The 18594-nt window shown below is 37.9% G+C and overlaps 1 protein-coding gene across 1 annotated transcript in view; it reads right to left on the bottom strand.

Annotated features, from left to right (window-relative positions):
- Positions 1–18594, bottom strand: part of KEA2 (K+ efflux antiporter 2) — a 133081-nt gene that overhangs the window by 75337 nt on the left and 39150 nt on the right. Inside the window, exons 6-7 of the mRNA XM_089995496.1 lie at positions 18525–18584; positions 18311–18430 (exon numbers count right to left, since the gene is read on the bottom strand). Of these exons, the coding sequence (XP_089851622.1) occupies positions 18311–18430; positions 18525–18584 (180 nt within the window). The remainder of the gene's footprint in view (positions 1–18310; positions 18431–18524; positions 18585–18594) is intronic.

Genomic DNA, 18594 nt, shown 5'->3' with positions numbered 1-18594 from the left:
GGTATGTATTTTTTTTTGCTCTCTCGTTCTCCTCTTCTTCTTCTTATCTCTTCTCTCGCGTGATACAACATTCTCTCTCGCGCGTGTGATACAGTCGCCCCTCTCTCTTTTTTCATTTTTTTTTCACCCCTCTGTTTTTTTCTCATCTTTATGATGGCATGTGATGGATTTTGTCTCTCTTTGTTTTCATACGATGCATTCAACTATTCTAATTGAGAAAATGTTGTAGTTCATGCACAGATTTACGATGTTTATTTTTTATTTTTTTTCAATTTCTAGTTCATGCACAGATGCACAAATTTTGTCTCTCTTTTTGCTATAGTTCGTGCACAGAAAATGCATTCAACTATTCTAATTTATTCTCTCTCTTTTTTCAGTTAATGTGGAAAACCATTTCATGTTATGTTAGAAATTTTGGTCAATTTTTTGCCAGCCACCAATAAAAAAAATGGCGAGCATGGCACCATGTGTCATGGAATATTACATCCCAAGTTCCCAACCATTTTCTGATCGTTGAATGTGCCAGCCAACTTGATGAATGATGGAAGGCATGACAGGAAGCATGAAGGGTTGAGAAGCCAGCTCCAATAAGCCTGGTTTCTCAAATGAAAAAACTGATTGGGTCTGGTTTTTGATAAATCATGATTTCAATGAAAACCTGCCTTATAGTGTCACTCAAACAGACATAACCTGGCTGGTTTCACTGAAAAACCAAGCTTAAAAACCTGGTTTTCAGTGTCATCCAAACGAACCCTTGTTTGGAGGGTCAAAAACACAAGCTTTGGGCATCATTTGAATAACTCCTTAGTAATTTTTCTGTCTTTCAACAATGATATTAGTAACAGTTCCAGTTTGCGTGAAAGTTATGTTTGTATGTCACCTTTTGCCTCTTAAAAGATTGTCCGTTTTTTGTAAATGCAACCTGACAAACTGAGAGACTTGCAAGAAGAGCAAGTTGCAGCTCATCATCAGAGCCCATGAGTGTGCTATCTATGGTTTTGAGTAGTTTGCAGCAGCGAATTGCTTTTATACAAGCAGTTTGTTTTTTGTCCACAAGGATGCTGATATTCTATGCTGCAGTTCATGCACAGATGTACGATGTTTATCTTTTTTTAATTTTTTCTGCTTTTTTTAATTCAAGAAAGCATGCAGCTGTAGAAAGTGAAACGATTCTACTTTTGTTGTTAATAAACTTGCTTCAAAATGATAATTTGGTTGTTCGGTAATGCCGTATGAATGTATCATAGTTAACCATTATAATTCTTGGGTCTATTTATTCTTTTTTTGCACTTGAACAGTGGAAAAAGATGTAGGATGGGATCATGGAACTAAAGTTCCAAATCCCACTAAAGATCCCAAAATCGTAGGACATGTCATTTGCAATTACTGTCATAAACAGACTACAGGAGGCATCTATAGCTTAAAGCATCACTTAGTAAGCACAAAACATGGTGTAAGCATGTACGAATCGGTTTCACCTGATGTGAAAAGATTTTTTCAAAATCATCTAAGGGATCGGAAGCAAAAAAAACAAAAAGAAGAACAAAACAAGTTGGATATCGGGAGAAGTCTTTATTCTGGATCATCAACAGGCGATAATGTGAACAAAAAAACCAGTGGATCATGTAGTGATGCAAAAACAAGCACAGGTGGTCCTATGGACCTCTTTGTGAACAAAAAAGCACGACAAACCACAATAAACACTGCTTTCAAAAGGAATGAAAGAAAAAATGTATGCTGTGCCATTAGTAGATTTTTTTTTAAATGTCTTATCATTTAATCTATGGAACAGTCCATATTTTGGTGCAATGATAGAAGCTATTGCAAATTAAGCGCGAGGGTTCAAACCGCCTTCTTATCACGAGATTAGACCGTGGATTTTGAAGGATGAGGTAGACTGTACTCACAAAATTTTAAAAGAGTTCAAAAAGGAATGGTCAAAGGTTGGTTGTAGCATTATGGCAGATGGTTGAATAGATGGAAAATGAAGAAACTTAATTAATTTTCTTGTGAACAACTCACCTCGGACAGTATTTTTAAAGTCCGTTGACATTAGCGACATGGAAAAAACTGGTGCAAATTTGTGAGTTGTTTGAAGAAGTTGGTGAAAGTAACGTGGTCAATTCATTACAGATAATGCACCAAATTATGTGGCAGCTGGAAATATGTTAACAGCAGGAAAAACATGTTTTTGGACATCATGTGCGACGCATTGCTTGGATCTTATGTTAGAAGATATTGGAAAGATATCAATTTTTAAAGATACAGTGGAAAAGGCAAAAAAAATTACAAGATATATTTATTGTCATGCATGGTTATTAAATTTGATGAGAAAGTTCACAAAGAAGAAAGAACTTCTACGTTCAGCCGTCACTCATTTTGCCACAACATATATCACACTTCATAGTATTGGATGTTATAAGAAAGAGTTGAAGTCGATGTTCTTATCTTCAAATTTTAGATCATTTAATTACTATAAAAAAGCGGATGCTAAGAACATTTCTCATATTGTTCTTAATGATCATAAGTTTTGGGCTGCGATATCATATGCAATTAAAGCTACATTGTCTCTCGTGAAAGTGTTGTGATTAGTTGATGCAGAAGAACCTGCTATAGGATTTTTGTACGAAGCAATGGATAGAGCAAAGGAGAAAATTGCTTCAAACCTTAATAAGGTTGAAAGAAAATATAAACCTATTTGAGATATCATTCATAGACGATGGGACTTGCAAATTCATAAGCATTTGCATGCAGCTGCCTATTATTTAAATCCACATTTTCATTATGCTGACAACTTCAACCCTGATGAAGAAGTTATGGGTGACTTTTATGATTGTGTTGAAAAATTAGTTTCTGATGCAAATATTCAGTTGAAAATTACAACACAAATCGATGCATTTAACAATGCAAAGGGGTTGTTTGGTAGAGAGGCAGTTGTTACAACAAGAAAATTAAAGAGCCCTGGTAAGTTGGCAATTATGTTGTTATTTGTTAATATTTTTGTATGTTTTGGTTAATTATGACATTCTTAATGTTTTTATCAATTTTGTATTGTTTTATTTGAATGCAGCTCATTGGTGGAGTTCATTTGAGCACGAAAATCCTAAGTTGATGAATTTTGCAATTCGAATTCTAAGTTTGACATGCAGTGTATTGAGCTGTGAGAGGAATTGAAGTACATTATCATTGGTTTGTGACCTTTTATTTTATTTGTAAAATACATTTTTATAAGTGTAATTATCTTATAATTGATAATCAATGCTTTGAAATTATAGGTGCATACAAAATGGAGGAATAGACTTGAACAAGAGAAGATGAATGCATTTGGTTTTTTAATATACAATATAAAATTAAGAGAGAGAAATACGAGGAGGAAGGCTACCAAAGACCCTATATGTCTAGATCATATAGACTCATACGATAAGTGGATTGTGGAGAAGGAAGAGCCAGTGTTGCCTAGTGATCCCAATTGGTTGTAGGATTCATGGTTGGATCCGAACTTCGACATAAATGTCATTGAGCATGTGCCTATTGAAAAAGTTACTTCACCTCATGATTCACAAACTGGTTCTAGGCAAGACAGGTCTTCAAGAGATAGAGGTAAAGCTAAATTCCTTTTACCTTGCTATGAATATAAAGCTATATTTTTTTAATACATGATTTTTATTGCAGGAAAAAGAAAAACAAAAGAAGTGACCGAGGATGTGAAGGAAGAAAGTGCAGATGATGAAGAGTCAGAGAATGAAGATGAAGGACAACCTATTTATATGGATTCCTCAGATGATGACATTGAAGACTTAGATATTACTGATGATGAGACACAAGAAGAGCCTAGGACCTAATTCACATCGTATAGCTATGGCCATTATATGTTTTTTTAGGTCTTTCAATTGCAATTGTAAATGTTAACACTCTCATTTTGAAGAGTTTTGGACAAATATATTAACATTTGGTTGTTAATGCTAACATGCATTTTCTAATTATGACATTATATTGTTAATGCTAAGATGCATTTTGTTGTTAATGTTATTTTTTAATTTAATGAATGCCCATGTTTTATTTTTTAGATACTTAGATAGATCAAGTTGTTGCATTAATGTTACTTTTACATGTTAATCTCATATTTTTTCAGTATTTATTTGAGATTTTGTTTTCTTGTTGGTTGTTGCTTCATCAATAAAGATTTTTTTATTTATTTATAATTTTAGATATTTTTTATAGCTTTTTTAAGTTTTCTAAAAAAAATTGAGGCTTACGCTTTACGCCACGCCTCAGATTTTGGTGGAGCGCCTCGCTACACCTCAACACTTTTCACAACACTGATTCTTACACTAAAAAATCATGAAATTTAAGAAATAATCTGATGCAGTGGGATGGTCGGCTGCAACGTATCTGCTAGCTGGATGAGGTGATGCAACTCTCACGATCAGCAATGGGTAGAAATAAGAGAAAACAGTCACCCAAAATGATGGTGACTGTGTTAATCTTCGTTTTATTGAAATAGCCAACTTCAATGATCAAATAACATTTGTTGAACGATAAATGAAATTGAACGAAACAATGTAAAATGAATAAGACAGTAGGTAAAGAAAGGAAAAATTGCTGGAAACGACAAGGTTGTTGTCAAGAGATCAATATCCTCTCTTACGAAACCCTAGCAGAGGGTTTTTAAAGATTGTTGTTGGACCCGGGTCGCGGGTCCAGTCTTGGACCCGAATCGCGATCCGGGTCGGCTTCAGTCGGTTGCTGGCTCTGTGATGTTCGAATTGGACCACGCCTGGAGTAGGTGCGCAGGGGTACGTCCCTGCGTCGCGGCTCCGTACCTGCGATGAGATCAAACACGTGGGTCCGATCGTCGGCCCTTTGTGGTGGATCGAGTGGCACGATGGATCCAATCGGGTCCTGCCCTGCATCATTCTCCCCTGATTGGGAAGAAGTCGGCTCTGACGACTTGTCTCCACAGTAAGCATACAGATCGGACACGTTGAAAATAGGCTAAATATGCCAATCGTCGAGCAGCTCAAGGAGGTAGGCATTCAAACTCAATCGTCGAAGGATCTTAAAAGGAGCATACTTCTTAGGACTCAACTTGGCATACGGCAAAACGCTCGGGACGCAAGTAAACCCAAACTAGTTGACCGACTTGAAATTGGACATCGCGGTGACTTTGATCTACAAAAGCTTTGTAGGTCTCGTAGCTTTCAACAGGTTTGGCTTGGACCTGTCTGTGGATATCACGCATATATTTGACGGCATCAAATGCGTCTGGAATATCGGACACAGGGGCTAGATCAACGACATGGGTGGGTGACCGACCATAAACCACTTGGAACGGGGATTTGCCTGTAGACCGGTTAATGGAATTGTTATATGTGACCTCGGCTTGAGGCAATACAAGGTCCCAAGTTTTGACACTCTCCCCCACTAGACTCCGTAACAGGTTTCCTAAGCTGCGGTTGACAACTTCGGTTTGGCCATCTGTTTGAGGGAGATATGCATTACTGAACTGAAGCTTGGTCTTCAATAAAGCCCATAACGATTTTCAAAAATGGCTCATAAAACGCATGTCACGATCAGAGGTGATCGTGCGGGGTAACCCATGGAAGCGGGCGACGTCCTTGAAGTAATAGGAAGCCACTAATGAGGCGACAGTGGTTCACTTACACGGGACAAAAATAACCATTTTGGAGAACCGGTCAACAACGACTAGAATTGAATCAAAACAACGTGGAGTTCTGGGAAGGCCCACGATAAAGTTCATGGATACGTGCTCCCACGGTCGCTCAGGAATGGGTAACGGAGTATACAGACCACTATTCTGACGATGACCCTTAGACACTTGACACACATGACAACCTTGAATGAACTTGACAACGTCTTTGCGCATTTTGGGCCAAAAGTATCGTTTATTTAACAAAGTGAATGTCTTATCATGTCCAAAATGCCAAGCTAACCCTCCCTCATGTAACTCGGAAATCAACTAAAGCTTAAGGGAAAAATCAGGCACACATAACTTGTTCCCACGAAAGAGGTAACCATTATGAATACAAAAACGGTGGTCGATGTTGCGATCTGAGGAGATGCATCCTTCCCAGACTCGCTGAAAATCAAGGTTCGTCGAGTATAACTCCTTGCACTGCTCGAACCCAATAACCTGCACAGACATAGTCATCAGAAAGTTGTTTTTCCTACTAAGAGCGTCAGCCACCTTGTTCAGAGTACCTGATTGATGACGAATCGTGAAGGTGTACTCTTGCAAGAAGCTGACCCACTTGGCATGACGAGCACTTAGCTTCTTCTGACTATTCAGGTACTTCAATGCCTCATGATCCGTGTACAGAATAAACTCCTTATAAATGAGATAATGCCTCCAATAACGAAGGGTTTGTACAATGGCATAGAACTCAACATCATAAGTGGAATATTGGCACCTGGCCTGAGTCAACTTCTCACTAAAGAAAACAACAGGTTGGCGGTTCTGACTCAAGACAGCGCCAATTCCCACTTTAGATGCATCACACTCAACCTTAAAGACTGCATTGAAATCAGGGAGAGCTAAGATAGGGGCACTAGTCATTCGTTCTTTGATGATCGTAAAGGTTTTTCCACCAGCAGGCGTCCAATGGAAACTAGTACCCTTTAGGCACTCTGTGATGGGGGGCATGAAGGTGCTAAAGTCTCTCACGAAACATCGGTAAAAAGTGACTAACTCGTGGAAACTACGGATCTCTTCTATAGTCTTTGGGATAGGTCAATCGACAATCGCACGAACTTTTGCGAAATCTGCCTTAACTCCATCAGATGACACAATAAAACCTAAGAACACGACGCTGGATGTCATAAACTCACACTTTTTCGCATTGACATACAATTTTTCTCTCCTCAAAATTTCTAAGACCTGACGTAGGTGACTCAAATGATCGGACAAAGGCGAACTATAAATTAAAATATCATCAAAATAGACAACGACAAACTTCCCTATACACAGACGCAACACTCGGGTCACCATGTTCATGAAAGTACTTGGGGCATTAGATAACCCAAACGACATGACTAGCCACTCATACAACCCATCACGTGTCTTGAATGTCGTTTTCCACTCATCCCCTTCCCGTATACAAATCTGGTGATACCCACTTTTTAAATCTATTTTGGAGAAAATAAAGGCACCAGATAACATATCAAACATATCATCCAAACGGAGGATGGGAAAACGGTATTTGGTCGTGATGCGATTGATCGCACGACTATCAACACACATGCGCATAGACCCATCTTTCTAAGGAGTGAGCAAAGTGGGTACTGCACAAGGACTAACACTCTCACGAATAAAACCCTTTTGCAGTAACTCTTGAATCTGCCTCAATAACTCGGCATGCTCGGATGGGTTCATGCGATATGCGGGGAGGTTGGTTAGACTCGATCTCGGCACAAAATCAATGGCATGTTGGACTACCCTCGTCGAAGGTAATCCATCAGGCAGGTCATCTGGCATAATGTCGCGATACTCCTCTATAAGAGGGGCAACGTCCGCGGGAATTGACACAGGCGAACTCATCAACGGCTTTGCCACCAGGGCATAACAATAGTCATCTTCCTGACAATGGTCCAAGAAGGGCTGGTACGAGAGGCCCGCGAGCCTGGGGACTCGCTCAAGCTTATCCACGGTAGGAAAACCGGTCTCCTTGATAGGAAGAAGGACGATCTTATGACCCTTGAAAAGGAAGGAATATGTGTTCTTGCGCCTATCGTGAATGGTTTTGTGATCAAACTGCCAAGGACGACCCAAAAGAATGTGACCCGCACTCATGGGGGCTACATCACACCACACCTCGTCGTGGTAATGCTCCCCCATAGAGAATCGAACTAAACAATACTGGGTGATGGGAACCAGTGTTTTAAAACTCGCCGAGTCAACTCGTTGACTCGGCTCGGCTCAGCCCCCCAACGAGTCAACCCGACAAGGCAAACTCGGTTTGCCAAAAGTCGGGCTTGACTCGGGCCTGACTCGGCTTGACTCGGGCGAGTTCTGGGATGTTTGAAATTTGATTTTTTGGGTATTTCAGAATAAAAAAAATTGTGTCTTGCATCAATAGGGAATAATTAATTGGCTTGTATAATTTGATCAGTTGTCTTGAGAATTTCTTCTTTGATTTTGTTATGGATTTTCTCACACATAGTATGTAACCCATACTTTCTCTCAAATATCTTTCTATTTTTCAAATTACTGAAATGGCTATAATGTTAATTTATATTTTATGACTGAATAGGATCATGACTTTGAAAAGAACTTGTCTTTAGATGTGTAGTTGGAAGTGTACACTACATGAGCAAGTTTCATGTGCTTGTTATGACTGTGATTCTTGAGCCTATAGTATGGCTGAATTTCTCTTACAAAGCACATTGGATATCCTTTATAGTTTCATCTCAAAAACTATAAGCCTCGGCCCCTCATTCTGTTGTTCAATATTGTCTTTTATTAGATGATTTTCTTGTGAGTCTATTCTGCATAATCAGATATTGTAGCCAATTTTTTCTGGCAGTCATCCTAGTGCAGATTAAAAGTGTAATTCTATATTGTACATGGTTACTTTTGATATGTGGGCATGTTTCATAAAGCACAAGTCCAATATTTTCTGAGTCAGGATCAAACTCTTATTTTGAAGTGGATTGGGCCTACAAAAGGTAGAACATGGTGAACTGGCCATTACAACATTTATGAGTTGGTCAGGTCTCATCAACTTCAGTACAGACCAAGCATGGACCATTTTAAAAAGTCCCGACTACAGACATATTTTGCCTAACATGAGCCCCTGAATATGAGTTTATCATCTCTTGTTTACTGAAAAACATGGTTTGAGACAAATTATATATTATGTTCTTTTAAAATCAAAAGTTAACAAAACCCGATCCGAGTCACCGAGTTGACCCGCCAAGTCACAAGTCAATAAAGAACGAGTCGAGTCCCGAGTCACGGGTTTTAAAACCTTGATGGGAACCTCGTTCCCTTTCTTGAACCACGCCATCTTGTATGGTTGGGACAATTTCTCGGTTTTCAGGTTCAAGGTAGGTAGATACAACGCTCTCGGACACCACATTCTCACAAGCTCCGGTGTATATAATAACATCACACGTGTGACCCTCACAGTAGCACTGAGTTCTGAAAATGTTGTTCCGTAACCATTTCGCAGGGGTCGACTCTCGGGGTGCGGTCAAAACATGACGGATGGACAATACATTTTTTATGTTGTCGTCGAACTCTACGACTTCCCTCTCATCCTCATCCTCGACCAAAGACTCACTCTCACTCTCTGATGTTGATTCCACAATACCTTCAACAAGATGGGTGTTTTTGCTCACAGTGGGACACTTAGACGCGACATGTCCTAACTCCTGACACCTAAAACAACGAATGGTCGGCTCACTAGATTTGGCTTTGGACCGGGTATGGAAGGTTGGTCCTGACTAGTCAGGTTTGCTAAAGTCTGCTCTAGGCTTTGAGTTCTCCTTTCTAGGAGAGCTCGCTCCCCTGATTCGAAAACTCGACTTAGGTTGACTGGATGGTTCACTACGGGAGGTCGTATATTCCTGCCTCCTTTTCAGCTTTTCCTCGACATTCATGGCATAACTGCTTGCATGATCTAATGTTTCAACTGTGATACAACAAAAATCATCAAAAATAGCATGACGAAGACCAGAAATGTACCTCATGACCTGCTGGAGGGCAGTTTCCTCGATCTGCACACGTAGGGAAAGATGATGGAACTCAGCAATGTAATTTGCCACAGTCTGGGTGCCATGACGCAGGGTCAGGTACTCCATGTAGGCTCTCTCGACGTGATCGGAAGGCACGAATTTTGACTGCATCAATCTCTGTATCTCCTCCCACGACTGTACGCGCTCTAGTCCCTGTTGCTCTCATGCCCTCTGCAACTCCACCCACCATGTTTGTGCTAGGCCTCTCAGTCGAGTAGACGCTAGAGAGACACGACGGTGATCAGCGATGGTGTGGTAGTCGAAGAAGAACTGCACGACATAAGACCAGTCGAAGAACTGCTCCGCATTGAACCGCCCCGCAAACTCCGGAAGATCCAGCTTCATCCCGTAAGTGGAGGGGTGCTCTGGTGCTCTCTGTTGACGAGTCCCATACTGCTTCATCGCTCTCTGTGCGGTACTGCTCGCCTGGATGCTGGTGCAGATGAACCCCACTGATGGGTGGTCGGCGCTCAGGTCGCGCTGGTTCTTGCTGAAACTGTCGCGGCCTGGCTTGCCCGCAAGTAGAGGCCACCTGTGGGTGTCGTTGTGGCACCGGGATGTAAGGAGGTCCTACTAAAGTTGGATGGGTTTGTTGGGTCTCGGGCTCTAAGCGGGTAAGAACGTGATAATACGAGTTTAGGTTATGACAGTGGTGTTGGATGGGGTGAGGTATCGGGTTTTGGATCGGTAAGGGGTTAATGGGTTGGTTGGAGTTCGGCACAGTAAAAATGGTAGGTTATGACAGTGGTATTTTAACAGTCGGCACAGTAACAGTAAAAATGGCTTCTTCCTTAGTATACATAAACATGCTATGAGAGCCTGCACTATTACAGGAGGAATGTTCAATGTGGATGGCGAATATTTCGGTTAGGACATGGTTTTATGATGTTTGCAATTATTTTAAGGCAGCAAATTCATATCATTTTCAAACTATGAGGGATGTCATAACCAGTACTGGTTTGTGTATAAAATGCCATCATATCATGATTTGAGAGAAGAGCTTGTTAATGCCAATGTGAAGGAAATAAGCGCCTATTGTGATGAAAAAAATTGTCTTAGAAGGAAACAGTTTAATATATGCAAATGGATGGACTGGCAAAAAGACAAGGACCCTAACAAATTTCATTATCTACTGCTTGAATAGAACAAATATTTTTGAAATCCATTGATCTACCTAACAGTCCCAAGACTTCAAATGTTTTGTTTTTGTTTTTTATGATGCATGTGAAGTTAGACTTCAAAATGTGATCCAATTTATCACTAACAATGCAGAAAATTATAGGCAGCAATCAGAGAGTTGGTAAAAATTACGAGACTTTCTTTTGCACTTCTTTTGTTGTCCATTGTATAGACATCATGCTTCAAAACATTGGAAATATGAAAGCAACAATTGAATGTTTACAAGGAATAACGAAATTTATTTATAACTACGCATGGTGTTGAGTTTAATAAGGAAGAACGTGCATGGGTCTGAGTTGATTTGTATTGCAGTCACTGGATCTGCTACAAACCTTTTAACAATGCATAGTGTAGTGAAAAATAGAACTGCACTTAAACAAATGTTTTCATCATATGAGTGGAATGCATATCTACATGCACAAAAAAGAAAGCCAAAAAAATGTGAATATTGTACTTACAAATGGTTTTTGGGATTCAGGTGTGATTTTTTTGAGAATCACCATAACCTTCATTAAGGTACTTAGAATAGTGGACAGAGAAGAGAAACAGACCATGGATTATCCTTATGAGGTTATTAGAAACAACTTGAAAGAAAAGCCCTAAATGCCTATATAGAGTATCATAGACGAGAGGTGGACTGAGCAGCTTCATTATCCCCTTCATGCTGCAGCATACTACTTTTAGTCATGCATTGAGATACTCCCAAGTCCTAACATTCAAAATGGATAAAGATGTGATCAAGGGACTACTAGATTGCATTAAAAAGTTGGACCTTGATCATAAGGCGTAGGATAAGATTCATAAAGAAATGGAGATCTATGATAATGCTCTTTATGACATAGGGAGACCTGCTACAACGCAGAATCTTACCATGATACGTTTTAGTAATTTAATTTATTCCATATATTTAAAATTAATTTTGTTATTTACTTATGAAGTTATGTATCTATTGTTTACTAAACCTTCTTTTTTAAGTATTTCTAGAAATGTGATGCACTAGACATGGGAGTGATTGGCCCAATTTGAAGACTTTTGCAATTCAGATTTTTAGTCAAACATGTAGCACAAATAGGTACTAAAGAAAATTACAGTATCTTTGAGCAAATCCATGCAGAAAGAAAAAAAAACTAAAGCATAAAAGACTCAATGACCTCTTACATTCGATATATAACTTGCAGTAAAGACTATAAAATTTATTTCTCATTTTCATATGTATGAATAAGGACTTAATAGACATAATACCAAAACCTAATATTTTTTTATCTGCAATCTTTTTAGGCAATTAGAAAAGTTGCCATTAAGGAAGCACAAGGAGCAACTTGATCTCATAAATTTGGAGAATTTCGATGTGTTGGTGAAAACTTTCTGGTATCAACCCAAGCTATTTCATGTCAAGAAGAAGAAGAGAACTCGAGGTTGTAATCTCGCATGTTCCTAATGAGGGAAGACGTGTGGTATCTCCCTCTATTATATGTTACTTTCTAAAACAAGTCAGGTTACATAAATACCCCAATAACTATGATACAAGAAGTAACATATACATAACTAAAAATGTGAATACAAAATATTAAAACAAAATTGTTTTATATGAGAAGAATCAGTAAGGGATCTGGATTTAGATCCGGATCCAATCCAAAACATCAGGTCTCAACAGCCTACCTCAAGTTGCACATAGTCTTCACCATGCTTTGTTTTGTAAGCTCCTTCCACTATGAACAGATCAGCTACTTGAGTTTCAATGACAATATATCTTGTTTTGATCTCTCGATCCTCAATTTGCTCCCTAATAAAAGTATTGGTCTATTTCGATATGTTTAGTTCTTCCATGTTGCATAGGATTCAACGAGATTTTAATCTGACTTTGATTGTCACAAAATAATATAAATCCCAGAATCCTTTCTCCCAATTCAGTTAGGAGATGCCTAATTCATGTAACCTTTTATGTGTTTGTTGTCGTAAACCTATGTTAAAATGTAATCTCGTATTTGTATAAAAAAATATATTTATATATATAGTAATTCTTGTAAAACCCGACAAGGGTATTTTTGTCTTTTTTGTTTTGCGAATATTCCAATAGGAATATGTTGTACTTTTATTTTTCTTTCTTTTTTCTTTTTTCTTTATTTTCTTTTTCTTTTTTCCTTTTTCTTTTGGTCAAACCTTGGGGGGGGGGGGGGACGGGGGGCAATATAGTCGTTGGGCCCCTCCAATGGTCACATTTGTGACCGTTGGAGGGGCTCCAACGACTATGTTGGAGGCCCCTCCAAGGCCTCCTTTAGTTCCTTATAAATAGGGGTATTTCCCCTTGTTGTATTCATTCTAGTGAGCTCAAGCTCTTTCCTTATTTTTCAATATATTTCTTTTCCATGCCCTTGTGCATGTTTATTTTTCTTACGCCTTTGTGTGTACTTGTTCAAGTGTAATTTGAGTGCCTTTGTGCACATCTCTTGTGAGGTATTTGTGTTTGTATGTGTATTGTCTCTTCGTAGACATTTTTACATGGTATCAAAGCTTGGTTAAAGATTGGAGATCGTGTGACTCTTCATTTTTTTGGGTGCCTCAAAAAACGTGTCTTTGGCTTCTTGGAGATTGGAGTGGGGGCTTCTCTCTCTTCATTATTTTAGAAGGGCATTACGACAAATAAGACTTAAAAATCTTATTGCAGTAAGTATTTCTTCTTCCATCTTTCCTCTCTAATGGGTGAAAAAGAGTCTCATTTCTCTCTTGGATTTAAACCCAACGGCTCCAACTATCACATTTGGGCCGGAAACATGGAGGCTCACATAAAAGGGAAAGGTCTTTGGGGTTATGTGCAAGGCACAATCCTGGAACCAAAACCAAAAATCACCTTGATAGAGAAAGGTGAAATTAAGATCCTTGAAGGGAAGGAAAGAACCAAAGCCCTTGAGGAATATTTTAAAAAGCATAATGAATGGGAAAATGAAGAATTTCAAAATATTATCTTGGATTTTTCCTTCCATTGAGACCAAAATCAACGTGAATATTATCAAATTAAAAAAGATTTCTCAAGCATGGGAGTATCTTGAGAAAATGTATACTTCTAGGGACTTGTCCCATAAATATTACCTTCAAAAGAAGGCTCTAACCCTTCTTCAAGGTGAAATGACCATTAGAGAATATTTTGCCTAACTTTCTTCCATTTGGGATGAGCTTGCTATGCTTGAACCAAAATGGAGTAGAGAGGCAATTGAACTTCGTCACAAACAATTAAAAGAAGATCGATTCTTCAATTTTTTGAATGGGCTAAGGCCCAAATTTGAATAAATAAGGTCTTCTCTTTTGTCATCTTTCACTCTCTCTTCTCTTGAGGATGTTCTCACCAAATTAAGTGAGACCCGTATGGGTCTAAGTAAGCAAGGGTCTAATGTGCTTGCAGTTCCATCCAATTTCGAAGACAATGATGGGGTCAATGCGGTGTGTAGGCCCAGAAACAATTTAATAGCCTATCGTCCCCCTCATTTTAAAAATCAAAATCAAGGAGGAAATGGTGGACAAGGTGGAAAAAAGGATTATAGTAAAATTATTTGTCATTTTTGTAAAGAACCAGAGTATATCAAACTTGTTTGTCCCAAGTGGAAGAAGTTGTTAGCCATGGCCATCACTTATCAACCGCAAAAGGAGGAGACCTTTTCAAGTGGATCAGTTTCACTAAACCAAATTGTGGACGCACTTCAACTTCTCCTCAAGGGAGACATCTCGGGAGCCGCCATGTCTTCTTTCTCTCCTCCAAGTAAAACTTCTTGGCTTTTGGATTCGGGTGTGACCTTTCATATATCCTCAGACATGTATACTCTTTCCGAATATTCAAAAAACAGTTCTCTGCCTTTTGTTTCTACTGCAGATGTGACTTCTCTTGACACTAAAGGTGTTGGAAATTTTGAAACTCAAAACTTTTTCATCCACAAAATTAAACTTGAACCTTCTCTTTGTTTCTCAACTCTCGGACAATGGATGTGATATTAAATTTTCCTCTGATAAATGTTTAACACAGGATCGTCAGTCTAGGAAATTGATTGAGGAAGGCTCTAGGAAGAGAGACTTATATTATATGAACTCTTCTAAGTTCCTAAAAATTCTTGTTGCAATGTTGCCTAACATAAAAATATAAATATTTAGCACAAAAAACTTGGTCATCCCAATATCACCAAGTTATCTTATTTGCATTTTGCTAAAAATCTTTGTAAAGATACATTCTCTTGTAATGATTGCATTCTTGGAAAAATGAAAAGTATGCCTTTTGAACAAAGATCCATGTTTACTTCTAAACCTTTCAAAATTGTTCATTCGGATGTTTGAGGACCGGGTCCTGGTGCTTCAAAATGAGGATTTGCCTATTATGTGATTTTTGTGGATGATTTTTTTAGATACTCTTGGATATATTTTCTTAGACATAAGCATGAAGTTTTTTAATGTTTTAAATCATATCATGTGATGATTAAAAATCAGTTTAATAATGACTTAAGGATATTTAGAACTGATTCCGGATGAGAGTATCTCTCAAATGAATTCAAGAAGTAACTTGAAGATAGTGGTATTGTTCATCAAAGGTCAGGTCCCATAGGACTAAGGGCATGTTTGTTTGAGTCTCATGAGATTTGGACTCATACAAATGAGAAAATGAATCTCATTGGCATTTGCTAAACAAACATCAGACAATGAGTGGTGAGAAATCGACTCTTATTTGCCTTTACAAATGAGAGTTGATTTTTCATTTATGTGAGAATCATGAGGAGCCTCATGTGATTTTGATTCATAAGTCTTCAAATCAAATTTGATTTAGAGTCACATGTGGTCCAGAAAACCACACTTACCCTAAAACTTTCTTCATAATCAATGGCCATACTCCAGAGTGAAACCTTTTGCAACAAGCCAATCTTTGTATTGTTCCACATGGCCATCTGGTTTCTATCTGATCTTGAATATCCCTTCAATCGCACAACATTCTTATCCTTTAGCCTTTTTACAGGTTCCCATGTTTGATACTCATTTAAGGCTTTCAAGTCCTCGGTCATGGCCTCTATCTACCATACACTTTTTTGTGCTTTAATGAATGACCTTGGCTTCTCATGCTTTCCAAGCTGAAACTTTTGTAACTTACGCACCTATCAATAGGATGACAAACCCTCAATGTTCTTAAATTTTACTCTTCAGTTGCCTAATTTTGTTGCGCAACTGAGTTATTTCGTAGCCGCTCATCAAAAGTATTTTTATTTCATCCAACATAAACCTGCCCATATCTCTCGCCTCTTTGAAACTGCATCTGCCCCTGCTCTGGAGTAGGTCCCGCCTCTTCATTACCATTATGCTGAAATTGATCATCTCCATCTTGGTTTCAATAATAAGTTCAGCATGAGGAAGACCAAAAAATAGTTGGACACAGCTACGATTCAGACTTCAACCTTTTCTTTTCCTACTCCCTCAATTCTGCAGGCACACTCTAGAAAGACTTTTCATCAAAAACTATATTTCTTGAGATGTGAATGCAGCTTTTTAATGGATTGTAACATCTATAACCAGCTATGGTACCCAGACACTCCATTTTTTCCTCCCTACCCATGTCAACACTCATTGACACCCGGACACGCCATTACATACAAGTTTGAATATAATTTATAATTATATTTTTATATTATAACTTTATATTTTCAGTATATAATATATTTTAGATATAGCATATATATTCAGATTATATTCGGTTTATTTTGAACTTATTTTGTATTTATGTGATATTTAATATATATATATATATATAGTCGTGTCCCCGTACCCACATTTTTTGGAATTGCTGTCGCACCTTCCGTACCCGTACCCACACCCGTACGTAAGTGACATATAATGATCTACATATCCTACACATTTTCATATCAAAACCTTATCGTCAAACTTATTTTTGAGACTCTTATCATTATGAACATAAGTACAACCTTGGGCCCTCAAGAAATCATGATCTGGTTGCTGACCATACAAAAAGAAATATGGTGATTTACATCCAAGAATCCTCATAGACAACCTTTTGATGATGTACGCTTCTATCCATAAGGACATAGGGATCCCACTAGCATGAACCATAGATAAAGCCAAGGTTGTAAGTATCGTATTGTTACCTGTATCAATCGGTCCCAAAGTAATAGTGTATCGTATCATATCGTAAACATATCATAAATTTTTAATAAAAAAATTTCTAAAAAATCAAGAAAAATCCGAAAAAGTAGCAAAAATTCTAAAAAATCATATTATATGAAACAATTATGAATTGCACAAAATACAACCATAAAATCACATATGGAGCATTTATGTCCCCATGAGCTGCTATGAATGGCATGTGTATCTCATAAGAAAAATGTAAATTGGGAAATAATAAACAACACTAAGCTAACAAGCCATAAGATCCATAAAGTGCATGTTTACATAAACAAAAACAAAATCCCCAAGTGTTTCTCAATACTTAAAAGTTTTACATAGCCAAATTCTTTTTAACTTCAAACAAAAATGAAGACTTCTTCTTCTTCTTGCAAGAAATCAAGCCCTAAATCACTCTCAAGTTCTTTAGGAGTGAACACAAACTCGCCTTAAGGAGTCTTATATATTTCAAAAAAAAAATGAATTGAGTGCAACATAAAATGCACTAATCATGTATCGTAAGATACACCCTGTATCAGGGTGTATAGTACAATACACTCGATTAGGCCCAAAGTAATTATACGTATCGTACGATACGGTATGATACAACACTGGATAAAGCATTCTCAACATGTTTGTGCTTTTTCTCAACAAGGTCATTATGTCGAGGTATTTGTGGGCAAGAAATTCTATGATTAATTCCATTATCTTGTACAAACTCAATAAATTCTTTTGATGTAAAACTCCCCACCACCATCACATTGAAAGTTAAGAATGGGTGCTCAACTTGGCTACTCATGGTTTGGACCTATACTAAATTGGTACTGTCAATTATGGATCTAACAAACTCATTTGACCTAATTAGATCCAACCTCATCCAAACACATTCATATGCAAAAAGGACCGTTCTAAAACAAGTTATAATCCAAAAAAATAACAATTTGATTTTGTTTATTGTGTATAACTATTTATTAACTATGCCGCTATTCATTATTTATAAATAGTCGTTGTTTGTATTTATTATTTATAAATAGTAAATATGAATACACCCAAACATAATCAATAAAACCATCAGAGCATGCAAGGCATAACATCATTTGTCAACAAATTCGTGAGACTTAAAATTGATATGGCCACAAGGAGTGTACAAAGTAATTTAGGATATAAAAGTCAATAAGAAAGTCAACTTAGTCATGGTTTTATGCATATGTACAAGTATCACTGGAATAATTACCTGAAGTACAACAGCAGTTGAAGATAATGCTAGTCCATTCCCAATCACAATTGCAGCAGGACCCGGCAGCCCAGAGACAAAATGAGCAACTAAGCCAACCACCACTGCAGTCACAAGAACCTACATATCCAAACTTATAGAGAAGCTAATATCCCCTACAACAAAATAGTGAAGGAAAAAAGTAATGGACATGTTCCAACTTTGAAGTTATCACCTGAGCAGACCCTAATCCGAAGACATATTTCTTCATTGAGCTAAGCCTTTCAACAGAGAGCTGCATGGAG

Source organism: Nuphar pumila, chromosome 2, assembly GCF_984573655.1.
Source record: "Nuphar pumila chromosome 2, dmNupPumi1.hap1.1, whole genome shotgun sequence".
NCBI lineage: Eukaryota > Viridiplantae > Streptophyta > Magnoliopsida > Nymphaeales > Nymphaeaceae > Nuphar > Nuphar pumila.
This window is presented reverse-complemented; position numbering and strand designations above follow the sequence as displayed.